Source organism: Podarcis melisellensis (assembly GCF_964234715.1).
Source record: "Podarcis melisellensis genome assembly, chromosome: 12".
NCBI lineage: Eukaryota > Metazoa > Chordata > Lepidosauria > Squamata > Lacertidae > Podarcis > Podarcis melisellensis.
Window position 1 is genome coordinate 60,256,606 of NC_138544.1, and position 20,838 is coordinate 60,277,443.

General features: G+C 57.4%; 1 protein-coding gene across 3 annotated transcripts in view; it reads right to left on the reverse strand.

The window, feature by feature from the left end:
* Positions 1-20,838, reverse strand: part of AGAP3 (ArfGAP with GTPase domain, ankyrin repeat and PH domain 3) — a 99,092-nt gene that overhangs the window by 25,666 nt on the left and 52,588 nt on the right. For 2 of the 3 annotated variants that reach the window (XM_081931533.1, XM_081931532.1), the window contains exons 4-11: positions 20,476-20,561; positions 19,621-19,762; positions 17,670-17,804; positions 15,527-15,654; positions 12,248-12,403; positions 8,728-8,820; positions 3,920-4,024; positions 1,321-1,489 (exon numbers count right to left, since the gene is read on the reverse strand). In XM_081931533.1, coding sequence (XP_081787659.1) covers positions 1,321-1,489; positions 3,920-4,024; positions 8,728-8,820; positions 12,248-12,403; positions 15,527-15,654; positions 17,670-17,804; positions 19,621-19,762; positions 20,476-20,561 — 1,014 coding nt within the window. Of the gene's footprint in view, positions 1-1,320; positions 1,490-3,919; positions 4,025-8,727; positions 8,821-10,127; positions 10,269-12,247; positions 12,404-15,526; positions 15,655-17,669; positions 17,805-19,620; positions 19,763-20,475; positions 20,562-20,838 lie in introns of those variants that run through there. The other variant, XM_081931534.1, reaches the window with a different exon arrangement.

The following is a 20,838-nucleotide window of genomic DNA, read 5'->3' on the forward strand; positions in this document are numbered from 1 at the left end:
GGGCAGGCATCCCAACCCGTTCCCCTAAGACCTTCAGGAGGAAATACACCCTTCCACCCTAACATCGACTCCCTTCTAGATACACCGAGGTCCCCTCTTCCTGTGCACCAAGCGCCCATCTGCGTGCCACCCCCTTTGCCCTGCTGGGGTGGGAACATTGTGGCACTGACTCTGCACAGCACCGGGCACTCCAATGTTCAGCAGCAGCAGCAGCACCAGGCAAGGGCAGGGCAGGGCAGAGGCTGCCTGGGGGCCCAGCCCCAACCCATCTGTGGCAGGGCATGTGAGGCTGGCCGGGACCTGGCTCCCAGCTGCAGCGTTGAGAGGCCCCCCCCAGAAAGCCAGCTGGAGGGAGCTGGAGCCATGAATGCCAAACATGCGCATTGGAGCAGAAACAACAAGGAGATTTGTTGTGGATGCAGCTTTTGTGGGATCTCTGAAAAGATTCCGCCACCAGCGGCCAGTGGGCCTTCAGAAGGGCCAGAGGGGACTCTGTTTCCATCGCCACCCATTAAGACCCTGGCCTTGCCCCTCGGTCAGAACACCAGATTTCCTCTTCCAAAAGACTTCTCCCCAGCCTCCAACTTGCCAGACTGAAGGGAGAGGTTCAGCAGGGCTGGCAGGGGAGGCGGGCAGAGGTGGGCAGGCGCCCCGAGCCGGGGGAAACTGCTCCTTGCCGGCACACTCTGTCCACCCACCTGCAGGCAACGGCTGCGTTCGCCCGAGAAACAAAGCCCCCACTTTGCAAACTTCCCAACTTTGGAGGGCTTGGATGCTCAGCCGTAATGGGGCTTTAATGCTAGTTATTTGCATTTAATTAGACACTGAAAACCGTTAATAGAGCCGGCACTTTGCTCATCTTCTCCCTTCCCTCCATCACTCCATCTACATTCCATTAGAGGAACATTTGAGCTGCGAAGTCAAGCGCTCCAAAGTTGGGCAGCGGCGGCCATCCTCTTGCCAGGGGGTGGGGGTGGGGAGAGAGACAGGGGCTGGCCTGTAGCCCTGTGGCCCCTCCTCCTGCAGGCACACAGCAGGGGCAGGCAAGGGGCACCTAAGAGAGGCTGCAGATCAAGGGAAGGGAGGTCTGGGCACTGGCAGGAAGCCGCAAGGCTCCTTGCCAGGTTTGGGCAAAGGGCATGGCAAGGGCAGGCAGCCTCTCCTGTGGGCCTCTGACTGCACCAGCACCTTCCCCCCCCCCCCGGGTCTTTGTGCTTTTGGCTCCCATATGCCAGCCCCACAGCATTTCTTGACTGCCCAGGCCACGCTCCCCCTGCCCATCCGTAGCCTTGCCCCATAGCCAACGCGCCCCGCTCTTACTGGAGCCTCCGGGGAACTGGATGCTGCTCCTCTCCTTGGCCAGCCCGTTGGTTTTGGGGCTGGCGCTGGGGGCAGCGGAGGTCGTGGCCCGCGGAAGCCTCTTGCCTGGCACCTTCACCGTCGTCCTCAGCAGGTCAATCTCCTTCCCGTGGATGTTCTGCATGTAGTCCTGGGGGGGGGGCAGAGGAAGTGGGGCTCAGTCGTCTCTCGCACCATCGGTCTGGCATCCCCCCCCTCGTACTCAGGTTGCCTCCCCCCCCGACCTTGAAGGGGCCTTTCTCTCCGCACCACAACCACAAGAGAGCGCAGTGGAAGCAATGTTCGTGGCCCAAGAACCGGCAAAGCCCAGGACCTGGACCAGCAAGAATTCTTTGCCCAATGGCAGCTGCTCCTGCGACAGCCCCCTTCCTACTCAGGTGAAAGGGGTGGTTTAACCGAGGGGGTGTCTGTGAATACCCTTGGGAGCAATGTGTGCTTTGGAAGAAGTGGCTTTCCGTGAACACAGAAATGGGAGAGAGACTCCCCTTCCCACGCCATCTGGCCACAGGAACCAGGAATGGGCCGGGACCCAACCACAGAAACTCCGCCCCCCCCCGCACTTGCTGATGGAGCTCCCTCCCCCCTCCCATGAGTCTCTGGCTTGCTCTTGCTCTTCCACCCCCCCCCCCAATTTCCAAGCATCTTCTAAGGTCAGACCAAAGAAGCAGTGCTGAAAGAGGGAGGGAGCGCTGTGTCCCCATGTGCACTCTCAGTCCCTGCAGCCCGTCCCCAGCGCAAGGCAAGGAGTGCAGGAACTTCGCCTCCAAGAGAGAGGCGGCAAGGGTCCGCTCCAGTTCCCAAGGAGGTCACCAAGCCGCTTAGGCAGAGTCAGCAGCACCTGCGGCACCAGCACCTTGAGACTCCGGCGAGGAGGAGGAGGAGGCATGATCCTGAGACGCAGCCCAGGAGAGAGAGGAGGAGGCCTCACGGCCGCTGCGGCCTCAAGACACAGGCCTCCACCTGCCGCTGTGCCCCAAGGCCTCCCTGCTCCGCCCGCCCAGCGCAGGGACCCCCAGGAGCCCGAGGATTTCCCCTGTCTCAGCAGAACTGCGTCCTGGTGCTGGCTGGGCTGCCTGCCTGCCTGCCTGCCGGAGAGCACCGCGGTCACCAACGCACCGCATTTATTGCCTGCCATAAAACAGCAATTCCTTCCCAAGCCTCCTCGCTAATTACCCAGCCAGTTCTCTCATTTCATTTTATTACTGGAATTAACAACGAGTTCAAAGCGTGGAAAGCTATTAAGATGTGTGATTAAGCCACATTCAATTAGCTTCTACAAACAATTTAATTGATGTTGCAGATAGAATTAACAGAAGGTGATTGTGTGAATGGCTTCAATGGCTGCAGAATGGGAGGCGCCTCCTTCGTGCGGGGGGGGGGGGGAGAGGGAGGGAGGGAGGGAAGGAAGGAAGGGCAGAGAGGCAGAGGCTGTGCGTGGAAAGATGCTCCAGTGCTCGAGGGGAGCCCAGCCAAGGCAGAGAGAGCCAAGGGTGACCCCCTGGGCGGACGGAGGCTGCCTGATGAGCCCAGGAGGGACCAGGGCACCCCCAGAAGAAGTGGGAAGGGGGCCGGTGCCCCCTTGGCTGCAATGGCCACAGCCCCCCAACCCCCACCCAGAGAAGTTGTGAAACAACCTGTCCCCAGAAAGTCTTTGGCACTTGCTCTGCACCTGCCACTTTCCCTCTGTGCTTGAGAGCCGTGTTTGGCAGAACGGTTTTCCTGCTCTCCAGATTTTATGCCCTTGAGCATTTGATTTATGGAGTGGGGGGCTATATCTCTTTGTCTGCTGCGGAATCCGGAGTATTCTGGTCAGCTGACTAGAGAAGGAAGCCTGGTGGGAGTTATGGAGGAAGAGGGAACCAAGAGGGGAGCGTCTCCATCTTCCAAGACTGCTCCCTGCACAAGGACAAACTTTGCTCTGCAGCTTTGAGATCTAGAACCGGGCTCCCTTCTTTCGAAGGGAGGCCAGAAAGCCAAATTCCAGGCAGGCCACCTGCGGTCCATGCTCTCGGGCGTCCTGGACGCTCTGTGGCCACACAACGGAGGGCTTCTCACTGCCCCCCCCAGCTGAGGAAGACCAGAGTCCCCTGTATGACTGCAGGGTGGGGAAACGGGTCACACTCTTCAGGGCTCAAGCTGTGGTTGTCCAGGGCCGTCAGGAGCCAGGGTCAGGGCCAGGGTGGCCAACGGGCACAGGCCGCCCGGCCTGGGGCAGCCCAGAAAGTGCCACCTTCCCACCCCCCCGCTCCCCGTCCAAGGGAGCCACGCCTTGGGACGCGGCGCCACAGGTTCCCCCTCTGTGTCCGTGGCGGTTCTTCATCTCAGCAGCAAACTGTGCTCAAGAGAGAGAGCGCAGGAAGAAGATGGGGAAGAAGCCATTAGCGCCCCAGCGGGGAAGTGACAGAGACGGATGGGGCGGCCGCCACACACATGTCCCCCCCCTCTTGGCACTGGTGACAAAGAGCTGAGCAGCCACGCAGCAGCCCCCCCCCAGCTCCTTAATCACAGGCCAGGCCAGCCTGGGACCCCGCGGCTCTCCCTGGCGGCGGAGGGGACTCACGTGCAGACTGGGGTGGTAGGTCAGGACTCCGTTGTCGCACAAGGTCACGTACTTCTTCTTCCACTCCTTGTTGAGGGATTTGCTGCTGCGCTTCAGGAGGACGCCCTGGGGGGGGCACAGAGCGGGGAGGTGTTAGAGGGATTCTGCTCAGCAGCCCCCTCTGGCCACAGGGGCGCCCAGTCAGGGGCTCCCCCTTCCCTCAGAAGCTCTCTCCCCCTCCCTGCCCCTGAGCCCAGGCTGCCTGGGCCCCTCTGCCCCTCCCCACCTGGGGACCTGGGGTGCTCGGCCTCTTGGGACAGCAAAGGGGCCCTCAGGCACAGGCAGATCCTTGAAGGGGAACAAGGCCTCTTGCCTCAGCGCCTGGTCAGTACAAAGGCGGGAGGCCTCTTGCCCAAATGCCCCCTGCCCCACCCAGGCTGTGTTTTCCTGCACGGTGAGGGGGCGCCCAGTGCTGCCTCTGCAGGATTTGGCCAGACCAGGCTCCCCGCTGCTTCTGTGAAGACAGCCCAGCCTGAAGAAGCCAAGACAGGCAGGCAGAAATCTCCTGCCCTCCCCAACCGCACCCCAAGAGCTAAATTGCATCTCACGCCAGGACCCGGCACCATCGTCTTGGAGTCGCTTCCTGTCTGTGATCTCCAGAGTGCAGCCAAGAGCCGAGGAAGACGGAGGGGCAGCGAGAGAGCAGCAAAGAGGGCCCCCACAACTGAGCTGGGGCAGCCAGGCCACAGCCCCTCTGCCCAGCCCTATCAGCACAGAAGGTGTTCCCCCCTCCCGCAGAGACTGTGCCTTGTACACACGGCACCCGGATGCACCCCCCCCCCCGCCGAGAGCGCAGTCCCTTCCATGGAAAAGTCCAGGGATGCCCAGAAGCCAAGCTTGCCCTGCCTCAGTCTCTCCACTATGCAATCGACATGGGGCCCAAACATTGGCAGTAAAAAAAAAAGGGGGGTTCATGTTACAGGAATCCAATTTGAAGCAATCCATTTCAGGCATAGGAAAAGGAGAATGCAATGTGTTCCAAAGCAAAATGGACATTCCTGGAAGCCCAAGGGGCTGCCTCTCCGTGGAGGCTGCCTGGCTGCCCTGCGGGAGGCAAGGCCTGAGCCCTCTTCCGCAATCTTCTCAGGCCCCAAACCGAGAGTCAGAGACCAAACTCCGCTGCAGGTGGGGCAAATCAGCCCCCCTGGCCCAGCAGCCCGACAGGCAGGGCCGTTGCCCAAGGGCCAGAGATGGAGGCACAGCACACCAGCCAGTTTAGGGGGTGCCCTGCCCAGTCTCTGCAGGTGGTGCCTTTCCCCCAGCTGTGCCCAGTTGGGGCCAGAGGTCAAGGCTGAGCCGGCCAAAGCCTGCAAGGAGACCACGGGCACTTGGCGGGGGCTGAACTTGGGGTCCCCACAGCCCAAGGAGGCCCCGTGGATGCTCATCCCTGGTTGGGCTGACCATAACCGAGGAAGCCTCTAGGCTTCCCACAGTCCACTCCTTCCCCAGGCAACTGGGAGGGAAGGCAAACGCGGACAGCCAATAGACCAAGGCTAGGCAGGCCAGAGGCAGACCTTGGCTGCTGCTGCTGTTGAAGGGAGGTGGGGTCCAGAAACAGGCCCCTCCATCTGCCTCCCATGCCCCCAAGCAGGCAGACCCTCTCAGACCCTCCTCCTTCCCCACAAAGGCTCCCACCTTGAAGGACGCAAGAACAGCCCTGCTCCATCAGGCCCACCTAGTCCCACAGGGGCCAACAGGGTCCCAATGCAAGAGCCCCCTCCTCTCTCGAGGTTTCCAGCACATTCAGGAGGACACGGCCTTTCGCCCCTGCTCCTCTTTCTTCTCAGGCCACCGTGGGACCACCTTGCTGCTGCTGATGGTCCAGGAGGAGGCCAAGTTTCTTCTGGTCAGCTGAGAACCTCCCATCCTCAGGTCCCCAAAGGAGCAAAATAAAGCCCCCACTACTGCTGGCAAGTGCAGAAAAAGGACACCACCACTGCGGGGGCATGAAGGGAAGTCCTGTTGGGAAGCCCCCTTCTCCAGCTGACAGGGTGAGGGGCCCCCCAAGCATTCCTGGGGGTGGGGGGAAGGTCTGGTTTCTGCGGCGCAACAGACTCCCGTCTAGTCAAGTGTGTCCAAGGTCACAAGGCAGAACGGGTTTGGGGACAAAATGAACCAGGCCAGGAGGCAGGCAGCCCCCCCCCAACACAAGAGATGCCTTCAGCCAATAAAGGGCACTGCCCGCCCCCTCCAGCCAAGCCACCCCCTCCGCCCGGCAGCCACTTCTCCCCCAACCAGTGTGTCCCCACCGGGGGAAAGGGGTCTTCCATGATGGGACAGGCCGCCTTCCTCCCCACATGCACGCATCTCTCCCTCCCCCCCGCCCCCCGCCAAGCCAGGCTGCTAGATTGAGGCTGGAAGAGGAGGCGGCAGCGGCGGCGGCAGCAGCAGCAACAGCAGCAATATGCAGGGTAATGAAGCAGGGAGCAGCAATGGCCCCCACAGGACTCGTTTACTCCACAAATCTCCCTTCCACTCACTTTTCGCTAAGAATTTTAACACCAAACTTAATTGTAAAGTCGCGTATTGATTGGAAAATGCAAATGGCAATTTAAATGTAATCTAAGCTCCCAGCATGATCCCGGCTCCCTCCGAGGAGAAGCCACCCGGCCCAGGCAGCCCAGGAAGGGAGAGCCTCTGCAGGATGGGATGGGGCCGCAGCAACTGCCCCAGGGGCCGGGGAGGATGGGAGCACCCCAGGCAGGACGAGGAGGGAGGTGGTGGGGGGCTGCTCCCCTCTTGCTCAGCCCCACTGAGGAGCCCAGCTCTCCACCAGTGCAAGCCAGGCATGGAGGGCTGGGTTGGGGGGGCTTCTTCCCTCCTGCCTAGCTGCCCCTGGGGGCTGCTGGGGGCAGGGAACCCTAGACTGAGCCCTGTGGCCTGACTCTCAGGCGGTAGGGGGCTGGAGCCGGCCGGGAGGGTCTGCAGGGAAGCTCTGGGGCTAGGACCCTGCCTGCACCTTCCAGTTAGCGCAGAGGGGCAGCCTTGGGTTGGCCTGAACCCTTGGCCACGGGAGTAAAGAGTGCTCTTGTGGGAATCCCACAGGCAACTGTTCAGCCGCAGCAAGAGCAGGATGTTGGACAGGACGGGCCTCTGGGCTCTCCTTCTCCCAAGTCACCGTGGGGAGCCTGCTTCTGCCCCCAAGCTCCCAGCTGGGAGGAGGGAGACTTTGCTAAGGAACCCCAGCAAGGCTCTGCAGCCCAACAGAAGACCTCTGGCAAGGGCCCTGGACCGAGTTCACACAGCAGCCCCGGGTTGGGGCACGTTGAGGGGCTAGGAGTGAGGAGAGCCCTCCCAGCCTTGTGGCCTTGCAGGCGTGCATTTGGGGGAGAGGAGGAGAGAGCACCCCAAAATGGCAGCCCAAGTGCTACACAACCCAGTCAGAACTACCTGGATGCTGCACAGAAGGCGGCCCAGCCACCACGGACAGAAAGCCACAGGAGGGCTGTGTGGCCTGCAGCCCCGCCCAGCTGCCACCAGTCACCAAGGCCAGGAGGGGGCTCAGTCAGCCCCCCGACACACGGCCCCCGAAAGAGCGTGGGAGGCCCCATGGCTGGCAAGCAGAGCCAGCACAAATCATGCCCTGTCCCCCGAGGCCTCCATGGAAGGGAGAGAGAAAGGGGGGGTCCAAACCCTTGTGGGGAGTGGGCTGCTGGCGGGTGGGGCCCCCGAAAAGCCAAGGGCCGGCAACAAAGTCCTGGGGAAACAGCTTCCCTTTCCCACAAAGGCTGCCTGAACTGCAATACCCTCGGCTGCACCTTTTCCCTTCCTGCCGTTTTCCTCCTTCCGATTCCCCCTCCTCCAGCTGCCCGTGTGTGTCAGTGACAGAGAAAGGGGTTGGCGAGGGGGCGGACGACACTGCCCTAGTCCTGCCCCTGAGACTTCCAGGAGACGTTTTGCACCAAAGCCCCAGAAGGCCCCTCTTCCACAACCAGCAACCACGACTCCTGTCCACCTTCTTTGACCTGAGGGGCTGCCCACTGGGGAGAGAGAGCTCAGCTTACCAGGTCCTTTCCCCAAATGGGGCAGACAGCAAGGCAGGGGGCTTCCTCCAGAAGACCTGGCGCTGTCTGGAGGAAATCTCCCTGCAGAGACCTTTGCTGTAGCGGAGATGGCAGCAAAACCACCTTACGGGATTGCAGAGCTCGGTCTCCTCTCGAAGGCGGTCTGACACAGAGAGCCAGCCCAGCACTTGACCGGCTCCTGGGAAGGACGTCCTTTGATGCAGGCCTTCTTCAGCCAGGCCAGCCACCCCGGCCCCTGGAATCTACGTTCAGGGCCAGGGCTCAATGCCAGGCGAGGCTGCCAAGTGCCAACAAGAAGCTGCAACCAGCCTTTGCATCCTGGCATGGCGGGCAAGGCCTGGTCCCCAGCAACCTTTGGAGATCCATGCTGAATGGTGCCCGCCCCCCACACCCACTGACCGTTGCACGAGGGCCCAAGCAAGCAACATGGAGTCCCACAGATGTCGCCAGCCAGCAGATGGTGCTTGGCAGCCCCCCGATGGCACCTTGGAGAGCATAGCAAAGGCCTCCCCTCCTCCCTGCCGCCCAAATGCACACACGTAGGCACACAGAGTAGCCGAACACAGAGCTGGTGACTGCAACACTGGCATGGAGAAACACAATGGGCCTGAGAAAGAGATGCTCCTCGGTCGCGGGGAAGGAAAAAGAGTGGGTGAGCCCCAGGCGCCCCTTCTGCCCGCTCCCCCCCCGCCTGGCCCCCCCGCCCTCCCTCCAGGGCTGCAGCGATGGGGGAAGAGCGCGAACCTGCTTAATGGGAATGGCCCGCCCGCTGCCGATGGAGTCCGCCTTACACTCCGGGGCCTTCTTCTCCCGCTCGATGTCCGTGCCTTTCCGAGACTGGAAGAGAAGAGACATGGGGCGTTAGATGGGCAGGGAGGGCAGGGCAAGGGAGGCTGCCCCCTGGAGACTCCGGGGAGCCCCGCCTGCTCTCTGCTCCAGCCCCAGGCCAGAGGAGTGGAGGCGCTGCCGTGGCCTCGGCCCCGCCTGCCCGCCCGCCCGCCCCTGGTCCCCGGGATGGGTGACAGACGAGAGCAGCATGGGATGGGGTGAGCATGGATGGAGGAAGCAGCAACAGCAGCAGCAGCAGCAACAGCGGGAGCAGCAGCAGCAGCAAAAGCACCGCCGGAAAAGAAGGCACCAGCCCGACTAATCCAACCGTTTATTTGGTGAACACACGGGCACCATACAAAGTCGCGGATGTCACTGGGCCACCGTCAGCCCCTTACAAAAGAGCTTTGACAATAAACAGCTACTTTACATTTAGAACATGATTCTTGGGGAGAGAAAGAGAGAGAGAAAGGAGGAGGGCGGGGAGAGGAAGAGCAATAACTCCAGTTCATCATTATCATCATCATCATCATCACCACCATCAGCTTAATAAATAAACGGATCACTAGATGAAGCTGGAAACCACAGTCTGCTGAGAAGCGGTCCATGGAAGGTGCTGGAGAGACAGTGGAGAGCCTTGCGGGAGTCACGGCGGGGGACGCAAGCGATACATTCAGAACCACAAGAATGGCGGGAGGAGGCAGCCTTCGGCCCTCGGCCGGCGTCCGTCCATCTTACAAGCCCTTGCGTTGTCTGTCCATCAACGCAGCCGGCCGCACCAGCCCCTGCGCACTTGGAAGGGGGTCGGAAAGGAGGAGCTGGCGGCGGCGGCAGCAGCCCTCTTGCCCCGCACTCCGACGAGCTCAAAAGAGGGGACCTCCAAGAGCCATAGTCGTCTGGGGAGGCGGCGGCGGCCGTGGCAGAGAAGGAGGAAGAAGAGGAGGAGGAGGAAGAAGAAGAGGAAGAAGAGGAGGAGGAGGAGAGGAGGAGTCCATGCAGGAGGAAGGAGGGAGCCGGAGAGCAAGTAGCAGGGCGCGACCAGCGGCAAAGCGTCCCGTGGCCCCTCCATCTCCTGGCACTTCCTGGCGGCTCTGTCGGTCTTCCTGTCCCCGGAGGGCCCCTTCTCGGCACGCGGACAGTCCAGCTCGCCCAGCAAAGTCCCGGCTTAGAGGGCTGGCGCAGCAGACTCCCTCCGAGAGACTTTAGAGAGGGGGGGAGGAGGAGGGGCTAAAGGCTCCTGCGTGTCTCCGGGAGGAGGGGGACCCAGGCGGCAGGTAGGGCAGGCCGCTAATCTGAGATCACTCCCAGTGCCTGTCCCTGATCCGGCCCTGGAGAGGCAATGAAAAGTGAGAGAATTGGTACTGAGGTGCCTGCTGGGAAACCAACGGGATCTTCTAATTTGGAAGGAGTTGAAAAGGCCTTTTGGTTGATGAAAAGTTGGAAACAGTGGCACATATCTGCAAATATCGAAAGAATAAAGAGTTTGGCATGTTATACTCAGAAAAGGACGTGTGTGCGCGTCTGTCTGTCTGTCTGTCTGGGGCACGGCAGGAAGGACACAGAGAATCAGGCCGGCCAGCCCAGAGGTGGGGCGGCGGCGGCAGCGGCAGCAGCAGCAATCAGGCCGAGCAGATGAGAGAGAAGGAAGAGCCAAGGGAGGGAGGGAGGAAGGGAGGGAGGGAGGAAGAAAGGAGGAAGGAAGGGAAGCAGGATTCTGCCTCCACCTGCTGGCCAGAGACACACTGACACCCTCCGTCCTCCTTGGCTGGTGCAGAGAGCAGGAGAGGCAGCCAGGAAGGGGCAGAAGCAGCAGGAGTTTGGAGAGGGAGGCAGGGGGAAGCGGCAGCCATGGGAATGAGCTTCTGGGAATGAGGGGTGCACAGGTGAAGACCAAGGAAACAGGGTCCCCTCCCTCCCCCCCACCCCGTGCCCCAACAGCCAAAGAAGCCCCGGCTGCCAGACCCTTCAGGAGCCCCCGTCCGGAGCCCCCCGCCAGTGCCGCCCCCTGGAAGGACCCCCACGTGAGAGCAGCTGCGGGGCAGCAGTTTGTGGATGGACGTGAGCAAGCATGGTGAAGAGAGCAGATCCGCAGGGAGCTCGGGGGGGGGACGCCAAGCAAGAGGGGTGGTCTCACGGCAAGCCATTCCGTCCGAGTGGCAGTGGGGGCAAGCGAGCGAGCGAGCGAGAGAGGGAGCAGGCCAGCGCAGCGCTCACTCACTCAAACATCCGCCCGCGAGGAGCAGGGAGGAAGGCAGCAGCCAGCGGGAGCAAGCAGGAGCGTCAGGAGGGGCCGCGTGCAGTGGGGGCAGCAAAGCAAGCAGGAGCAAGGACAGCCAGGGCCCCCACCGGACCCCACAGCCAGGAGCAGCCCCCTTGCAGAGGAAGAGCCGAGACCCAGGAAGGCAGGGTGTGTTTGTGTTTGTGTGCAGAAGTGGCCCAGGGACCCAGAGACTGGGTCTGGTCAAGTGGGCTGAGGGGGTGGGGCTTGCAAGAGAGAACAAGGGTCGTTTGTCTTTGCAAAGGCTGTGCCCCACAGCCCCCGCCCGAGCGCCAGACAGGCAAGCCCCAGCTTCCACATCCTGCCCACCCCCCGGATGCAGCAGAAGACCTCACAGCCAAGCCAAGGAGCCCCAGCACGACCCACAGCCTCTCCAGGTGCCCCCACCTCCCTCCCGAGGGGCATGCACTGCTCTGTGGCCCTTGTGGGGCTGGGCGGGGGGGGGGGGCTGGGCAGCTGCTTCCAGGCCAGGTGATGCCGGCTCTGGGGTTTAGCGTGTCTGTGGCTTTTCTCCGATTGGAAATCAGGAAACCTTTGCCCATCTTCAAAGATACAGATTCTCTACAATGGTCAAGACTTCAAGACAGGACAGCCCTGGCCCCTGTTGCAAACAGATGATTGAAAAACGGGGAGAGCTCTCACCTGAGGATTCTCTTTGGAAGGGATGCAATTTTTCAAAAGTATGGACTGGCCAACCATGTCCCCTGGCCATTCTTTAAGATGGAAGACCCCCCCCCCGGGGGGGGCAGCCTCTTTTGCTTCCCTGAAGGGCAGCCACACCCTCCCCACCAGGATTTTCCAAAATGAATTTGCACTTTTGTCTTTAGTGCTTTTTGCAGGAAATCTGCACTCCCCCCCCCCCCCCGTGGTATCTGGACTTCTGTAGAAGAACAGAAGCGGGGAGGGAATTGGGCCCTTAAAACTGAGGAGGAAGCAACAAGGGTCCTCGGAATCTCTCCGGGATAGCAGCAGGAAGCTGCGCTGGAATAAGGGAATTTCCCGCAAAAAAGGGAAGGTTGACAGCTATGCCTTGGTGTTGCCCCACTTTGCCCCCCGCAGGCAATGAATGGGCTGCTCTGCGCAGGCAGCCCACCCAAAGGAGCCCGCCACCCACCCTCTTCCCGTACGCACCCCCCCCCCAGACACTCAGGCACTCACTGTGAAGATGTTGGACCGGCGCTTCGACTGCTTGCGGATGGGGGTGGGGGTGTTGGAGGCGGCAATGGTCTCGATCCGCAGCTCTCGCTGGCTGATGCTGGGGGTCGAGGGCACAGAGGACGAGTAGTCGCTGAAGGCCCCGCTCCCGTTGGCAGCCTGGGGAAGAAGGGGGACACGTGAGGCCAGGGGGTCGACACTGGGGGGCCTCCCACACCACCAAACCACCTATCCTACCCCCCAAAAAAGGGGCTGCCTCCCCCCCCCCCGCCGCAGCAGAATCAACAAGAACAGCCTCGCCTTCCTTGGAGGTTTTTAAACAAGGGTTTGGAGCCACCTGCCAGCGATGCTTTATTTGCGATTCCTGCATTGAAGGGGATTGGACTGGATCATAATAATAATAATAATAATAATAATAATAATAATAATAATTTATTATTTGTACCCTGCCCATCTGGCTGGGTTTCCCCAGCCACTCTGGGCGGCTTCCAACAAATATTAAAAATACATTAAAATGTCGCACATTAAAAACTTCCCAAAACAGGGCTGCCTTCAGATGTCTTCTAAAAGTTAGATAGTTGTTTATTTCCTTGACATCTGGTGGGAGGGTGTTCCACAGGGCAGGCACCACCACTGAGAAGGCCCTCTCCCTGGTTCCCTGTAACTTGACTTATTGCAGGGAGGGAACCGCCAGAAGGCCTTCGGAGCTGGACCTCAGCGTCCGGGCTCAACAATGCAGGTGGAGACACTCCTTCAGGTCTACTGGACCTTTGAGGCTGTTTAGGGCTCTCAAGGTCAGCACCAACACTTTGAATTGTGCTTGGAAATGTACTGGGAGCCGATGTAGGATGGATGACCCACAATAGTCCCTTCCAACTCTACTAGTAAGAGCTGGAAAAAAAATCACATATGGAAACCAATTTGCCCCTTGGGTTTCAGATGGATAAAAAGTAAAGGTACCCCTGACAGTTAAGTCCAGTCGCGGACGACTCTGGGGTTGCGGCGCTCATCTTGCTTTATTGGCCGAGGGAGCCGGCGTGCAGCTTCCGGGTCATGTGGCCAGCAGGACCAAGCCACTTCTGGCGAACCAGAGCAGCTCACAGAAACGCCATTTACCTTCAGATGGATAGGCAAGTTTAAAACGTCTAGGACACAATATTTCATGGCCCTCTAGCGGCTCTGGTGGCCCATTGACCAGAAGTAAAGTATTTAGCATTAACTCTGGAAGCATCGACTCAATTCTGACCAAACTACGCCTCCTAGAGCAAAATATACACCATGAAGCTTTGTTTGGTCAGAATCGAGTGGACAATAATAATAATAATAATAATAATAATAATAATAATAATAATAATTTATTTATACCACGCCCATCTGGCTGGGTTGCCTCAGCCACTCTGGAGAGCTCCCAACAGAATATTAGTAAAGTTAAAGGTACCCCTGACCATTAGGTCCAGTTGCGACTCTGGGGTTGTGGTGCTCATCTCGCTTTATTGGCTGAGGGAGCCGGAGTACAGCTTCTGGGTCATGTGGCCAGCATGACTAAGCCGCTTCTGGCGAACCAGAGCAGCGCACGGAAATGGTGTTTACCTTCCCACTGGAGCGGTACCTATTTATCTACTTGCACTTTGTGCTTTCAAACTGCTAGGTTGGCAGGAGCAGGGACCGAGCAACGGGAGCTCACCCCGTCGCGGGGATTCGAACCACCGACCTTCTGATCTGCAAGTCCTAGGCTCTGTGGTTTAGACCACAGTGCCGCCTGTGTCCCTAACAGAATATTAAAAACACAATAAAACATCAAACCAGGGCTGCCTTCAGATGCCTTCTAAAAGTCAGATAGTTGCTCATTTTCCTTGACGTCTGATGGGAGGGCGTTCCACAGGGCGAGCGCCACCACCTAGAAGGCCCTCTGCCTGGTTCCCTGTAACCTCACTTCTCGCGGGGCGGGAACCGCCAGAGTTAATGCTAAATAGATGACTTCTGGCAAATGAGCCCCCAGAGCCGCTGGTGGACTGTGAACATTTCTGTCCTGGGCTTTTAAGACTCGTCTACCCAGATACTATCTGAAACCAAAGTGGAGCATTGGCTGCCAGGTGTGAAATACATTGGCATCCTTTTCAGCTCTCCTACCCACCAGCCTGGCAAGGGAGCCTCGCAAGTATGCAGAAAGTGCTGGTTGGCGTTAAGGTGGTGCTGGTTGGCACTCAACCCCCTGAGTTTGCAAAGAGAGGGCATCACAGACACCCCCAGAACCAGCCCCCCCTTCTGCCACTCCAGCTGAGGTCCAGCCAGCTCTTCCCCTCCAGTCAGGGCAATCCTTCCTCTCTCCATCTTTTCCATTGAAGGCTACCGGGGGGGGGGGTGGCGGCATCTGGGTGCCCTCTGCAAGGACAGGATGCTGAACAAGGTGGACCACCAGCCGCAAGGGCTTTTCTTATAGAGATCTATTGCGATAGCAGAACCTCCATGCCCAGGGGCAGTCTACCTCTGAATACTGGAAGATGGGGAATAACAATTGGAGACTCGCTGTTGCTTCCAAGCTTCCCATATCGAGCATTGGGGAGGCCACTGTGAGGACGGGACCAGATCCTGCAAGGCCCTTTTGGGTTCTCATGTCCCTTTCTAGGCCTGTCTGGCTCGGTGAGGCTACACCTCTGAGCAACGAGAACTCTGCTTTCCTGGTGAGGATGTTTACAGCAAGAGTAATAAAAAGAAATTGTTATTTAGGGGAATTGAATTTAATTCTAAATTATATTCCGGAAACGTGGGAGATTACAAGGGGTCAAAAAAATGGATGTACCGTGCTATATTAGAAGCAAAAAAACTTGCTTTGATGAATTGGAAGAGCTGCAAAGAGATTCCATTGAGCACATGGATTGATAATATGGACAGATTAGCTACATACAAACGAACTGCATGTCGATGCAAATTAATATGAAGAAATCTGGAAGGAATGTTTAAGCGATAAGGCGGATAGTGGGGGGAGGAGAGAGGTGGGAAAACATTCTTGAAAAGGTGTAGTCATAGGTATATCAGTGTATTCAAATCTGAATTGTCCAATTGTGTTATGGTTTTTGTTGTATGTGTCTTTTGCAGTTGTTGTTTGTATTGAAAAAATGATTAAATAAATTTTAAAAAACAACAACAACTCTGGTTTCCTGCAGGGCTAAGCCCAGGACAGCCTCTTCCCTCTCATGGGGCTGGCCAGAAAGACCCTCCAAGCTCCCAGGAAAGACCCAGGGCCCTCCCCAAAGATGCCCTCCCCCCCCCGGCCCGCCCTACCTGGTTGATGTGCACGGAGGGGATGGAGGCGGCCGAGACGGACGAATGGCTGGGAGAGTTGGGCAGCGACTTGCAGGGCCCAATGGAGAGCTGCTGCTTCTTGCGCAGGGCCACCACCTTCTGGGCCACTGGAAAAGCGGGGGGGGGGGAGAGATAAGCCCCAGGCGACCATCGGGGGGGGGGCAGTTTCCAGAAAGGGGGAGCAGCCCCCATCTCTGGCACAGCAGCCACACTTGGGGTGCCTGCCCCCCCGATGGGCTGGGGAAAGGCAAGAATGGGGGGGGCGAGGCTGAACCACAACAGGTTTTTGCAGGGTGTGTGTGGCAATGGGTTGCCCCACCTCTATTTCGGGGTCTCTGGAACTCCCTGCCACCGTAACTTCCCACTGTTACCCTCCTCCGCTGCCCCTCTGAGATTGGGTGCTGGCAGGCCAGGTTCGCCTCAGAGCCATAGCTGTCAATGTTTTCCTTTTTTTAAGGGAAATTCCCTTATTCTGAATAGGCTTCCTCGCAAGAAAAGGGGAAAGTTGACAGCTATGCTCAGGGCCAAACGTCCGCCCTTGGCCCAAGCCCACCAAAAGCTATCCCAGTTGCACTTCTGCCTGCTGGGGCAGCTGACCCCTTTGGGACTCTTCGCTCACCCATGTTTTGGGCAGCCTGGCAGGGCTCCCTCCCTCTGCTCTTCACCCCAAGTCTCTGCCCCCCACTTTCCCCTCTGCCACCAGGACTTTCTCATAGGGGCAGTTAACTGCCTGTCTTCCCTGAGCGGAGCCCTCCAGGTCCAATCACAGGCTGCTGTTCCCCAGACCAATCAGAAGGCTTTCACCCGAACCAGGCCCCGCCTCTAAGCACTGCAAGGGCTCCTCCCCTCTCAGCCAATAATAATAATATAAATAATAATAATAATAATAATAATTTTTATTTATACCCCACCTTCCCCAGCCAAGGCCGGGCTCAGGGCGGCTAACAAGCAATAATAAAAACAAGTTGAATGAATACAATTTAAAAACAAGATTAAAATACAACATTAAAACATTAAAATGCAGCCTCATCGCAGGAGAAGAAAGAAAAAAGGGAAAAGAAAGAGGGGGAGGGAATCAAATTGGCTCCAAGCCAAAGGCCAGGCAAAATATCTCTGTTTTACAGGCCCTGCAGAAGGAAATCAGATCCTGCAGGGCCCTGGTCTCATGAGGCAGAGCGTTCCACCAGGCTGGAGCCAGTGCTGAAAAGGCCCTGGCTCTGGTTGAAGCCAATCTAACTTCCTTAGGGCCCGGGACCACTAGGGTGTTGCTATTTATGGACCTTGAGGCTCTCCGTGGGGCATACCGGGAGAGGCGGTCCCGTAGGTATGAGGGTCCTAGGCCGTGAAGGGCTTTAAAGGTCAAAAGCAGCACCTTGAAGCTGACCCTGTACTCCACCGGGAGCCAGTGCAGCTTGAAAAGCACTGGGTGAATATGCTCCCATGGCAGAGACCCCGTGAGGAGCCTCGCTGCAGCATTCTGCACTCGCTGGAGTTTGTGGATCAGTTTCAAGGGCAGCCCCGCATAGAGCGAATTACAGTAGTCAAGCCTGGAGGTGACCGTCACATGAAAGCCACTGCTGAAAAGGCCCTGCAAGAGCGCCAGGCCTCAGCCACCCCCTTGGTCCCTATAAAATGCATTATGCAGGAGAGCTCTTTGCATGACCCAATTGGGAAGATGTAAGCACAACACAATTAAATACAGTGACAATTACTTGGACTCCTATTCAAATTACAACTCTCTTAACCCAACAAAATGCATGAATTTGGGCTGGCATCGCCAGACCGCCTTTTCCATGGGGCTGACTGGGGGCTAATGGGAGCTGCAGCCCAAAGCCCCTGGGGGGGTATCAAGTGGGCAAATACTGCCTTGCCACCAACAGAGACCATGCAAAACATAAAGGGACCTGTGGAACTCACTGCCACAAGATGGACCAGCAGTCTCTACTCTAAATGGTGCATTTCTTTAAAAAACAGTCCACATACCATGGTAAAAAGGGCAATTCGGGGCAAAGGCCGTTGCCCGCTTGCTGCCAGGAAAGATGGGCTTCCTTCTTGCGCCCCATCAAGGCAGCCCCGCTCCCCTCCTGCTGCCCCAGCCAAGGCTGGCCAGGCGTCCACTTACCATCCTGGAAGACTCTCTCCACATTGAGCCCGTAGGTGGCACAGGTCTCGTAGTAGGTGCAGCGCTTCAGGTCGTTCGACAGCTTCCTGGCGCGGGAGTCATCAATCACCCGGGGGTTGGTGGCGCTGATGGCATCTGAGAGGGAGGGAGGGAGTCAGGGAGAGGCCTGAGAACATCTGCCCCCCTGATGCCAACCTCCCTGGGGCAGGCAGGGGTCACTGCTGCCCCACACAGTGCCCCAGGGCCTGGGCACAATGCCAGGCCGGCCATTGCCAGCGCCTTGTGCTGCCACTCAGTTGCCTCCGTGGGCAGAATGGGCACTGCCACATCACACCCATTTGACGCCCTTGTAAAAACTCAGTCGTTGAGTGTGTCCTTGGGAACTCCCTGCCTCTGGACCTCAAGCAGGCGCCTTCCTGGCTCTCTGATAAAAACACACCTTTCAAAAAGCCCGTCCAGACACTTAGGAAGTTGACACAAATCTTAAAGGCGCTTTAGCATTTTAACTTTTCGCATGTAATTTTGCAGTAATTTTGTCCTTGGTTTTCTTGTCAAACAAACGAACAAAGTCCGCCATGCCTGGGGGGCCAGGCCAGACTCCCCCCACTTGCAGCAGCCCCTTCAGCCAGCTTGCCCAATGGTTAGGGACAAGGGTGGGAGGCCAACCACATTTTTTTGAGGGGGTGTCACAGGAGCTCCCCCCTTCCTGCTCTAAGTTCAGGGGGGAGGAAAAGAGGCCCCCTTCCCTTTCATCTGTCAAGGGGCTGGAGAGGGGCGCCCCCCTGTCCCCACTGCCTTTCCAAGCAGACCCCCCCAGGCCTCCTCCTCCTGATAAATTGCTTCCTGTGAACAAAAACTGCTGCCCCCACAGCACCCCAGACATGACCCCCTCCCCGGGTCCACATCCACCGCGGAGCCCAGGTGCCAAGGGGAGTCTCCCACACACTTGCTTTTCGCTACGCCCGACCCCCCCTTCCCCTTTTCTCCTCCTGTTGCCACTGCACTGGCAAACGCTAGACTGTAAGCTCCTCGGGGCAAAGACTCGCAGTCTCTCCCCTCTGCAGCAAAGCCCTGAGAATGTGGAGACCGTGGGGCAAGTGAGACCTGGGACAAAACGCTGCTGTGGGCCAGCCAGCCAGGCTGGAAAAGGCATTCTGTTCTGGTCCCCATCCTACAGAACGGGCTGGGGGGGGATTTGGCCATTTAAGGTGGCTTACCTTTGTATCTGTGCCAACCCCCTATTATTATTTTCAGGCAGGTAGCCATGTTGGTCTGACACAGTTGAAATAAATTAAAAAATTGTCCAGTAGAGACCAGTGAAGTTTGTTCTGGGTATTAGCTTTTTTTGGTATCTGAAGAAGTGTGCATGCACAAACTTAGTCTCTAAGGTGCTACTGGACAATTTATTATTATTATTATTATTATTATTATTATTATTATTATTATTATTATTATTATTATACCACCCTATACCTGGAGGTCTCTAGGGCTGGGCAATATATCGTCCAAGTTTTGTATCGTAATATCGGTTTCATAATTTCCGACCTGACAATATATATCACCAATCATGATGTGTGTGTGTGCACGCTATGCAAAAATCACAATGTAGGAAAAACTGTGAAGCCAGCCAGATGGGTGAGGTATAAATGAATTATTTAATAATAATAATAATAATAAATAATAATAATAATGGGGGGAGAGAACAGCAACGACAGCCCCCTTGCAACCCAGAGGTGAGTCCACAAAACCAGCCTCTCGCCCACCCTTCTCTGGGACAAGACAGTTTGCTAGGGGTGGGATTCCTGGTTTTCCTTCTCAGAGCAGGGCAGCCCAGACCCTGCCATGATCCCCAGACCAGAGAGAGTGGCTTCCCACTGCCTGACCCTCCAGTTCACTGCGAGGCCGGACGGAGGGGTCCTGCCCTGCGCTGACCAGCCCCACGCCCACTCACCTTGCGTGCCGACCAGCACCATGGGCACCTCCGAGGTGTTGCGGTAGCTGCAGAGACGCAGGTAGTAGTTGTAGACCGTCTGGAAGCTGATCTCATCCTCCAGGCTGAAGACAAAGACCACGGCGTCCACCCAGGCCGCAAACTGGAGAAAGAACGGGGGGGGGGGAGTCAGAGCAGCATGGCCTCCGCCGCCCCCAGCGGCCAGCAGGACCCCATGAGAAGCCTTTCCAACAGGACAACAGAGGAGCCCCATGTTTGGATCTCCCGTCCGAGGGGTCTCTCGCTGCCCTGGAAGTGTTTCTTTTTTTCAAATTCGTCTTTATTAATTAAAAATACCATCCTACATATGTATTACAAATGGTTACAACAAAATTAAACACGAAGATATAAAACGAAAAGTATAAAGAAAATAAAAATAAACAAGAACAAGAGAGAATTAACAATAAGAAATAAATATTAGTTATAACATCCTGTCTTATCTAATAAAGTCTTCTGAAAGAAACTTCCGATCTTTCTCGTTGTACTTTTTCTATTGTCTTAATTTTATCTCACAGTTTTTTTCATAGCTTTTTCCTGTATATTTTTCTGGTATATTTATTCAATTTGTTTATTATATACAAGTATCGTTCAATTCTGCTAGGATAATATCATTTTTTAGAATATAATCTTATACAGTCCTTGAATAATCTCCATTCTCTGTGTATTTTTTGATTTGGGGCTCCTCTAACTTTCCCGGTCAGCTTTGCTAGAGTACCCCAAAGCCTGGTCTTTCAGAGGTGACCCCCAGAGGCTGAGGGGGACCCACAGCAAGACCCCTCCCTGACCCCCACCAGGAAGGGGGGCCCAGTGATTTACCTGCAGCTCCGGAGGGCCTCCTTCATCACGGATCAGCAACAGGTAGCTCTGCCCATCCACCACAATCTCCTTCTTGAACCGGCCACCTGGGGAGGCAGGAAGGCAGGGCAGGGGGCGGAGTGGGGGTTGAGATCAGTGGCAGAGCCAGTCTGGAAAAGGTCCACCTCCTGGGCAAGGGATCTGACGCCCCCCCCCAACCGCAAGAAAGAGCACTGGGCTTGGCTCCCCAAGTCTCCCCAGCCCTGCCCTAGATAAGTCCCCTCTCTCTTTCTCTGTCTTCCGTCCAGCATCAACAGGGGGGGGGCTGACCTAATGGTGCTCCTGTTGCAGGAATTTATGTACAAGTTGGGGGGGGGTGTTGCC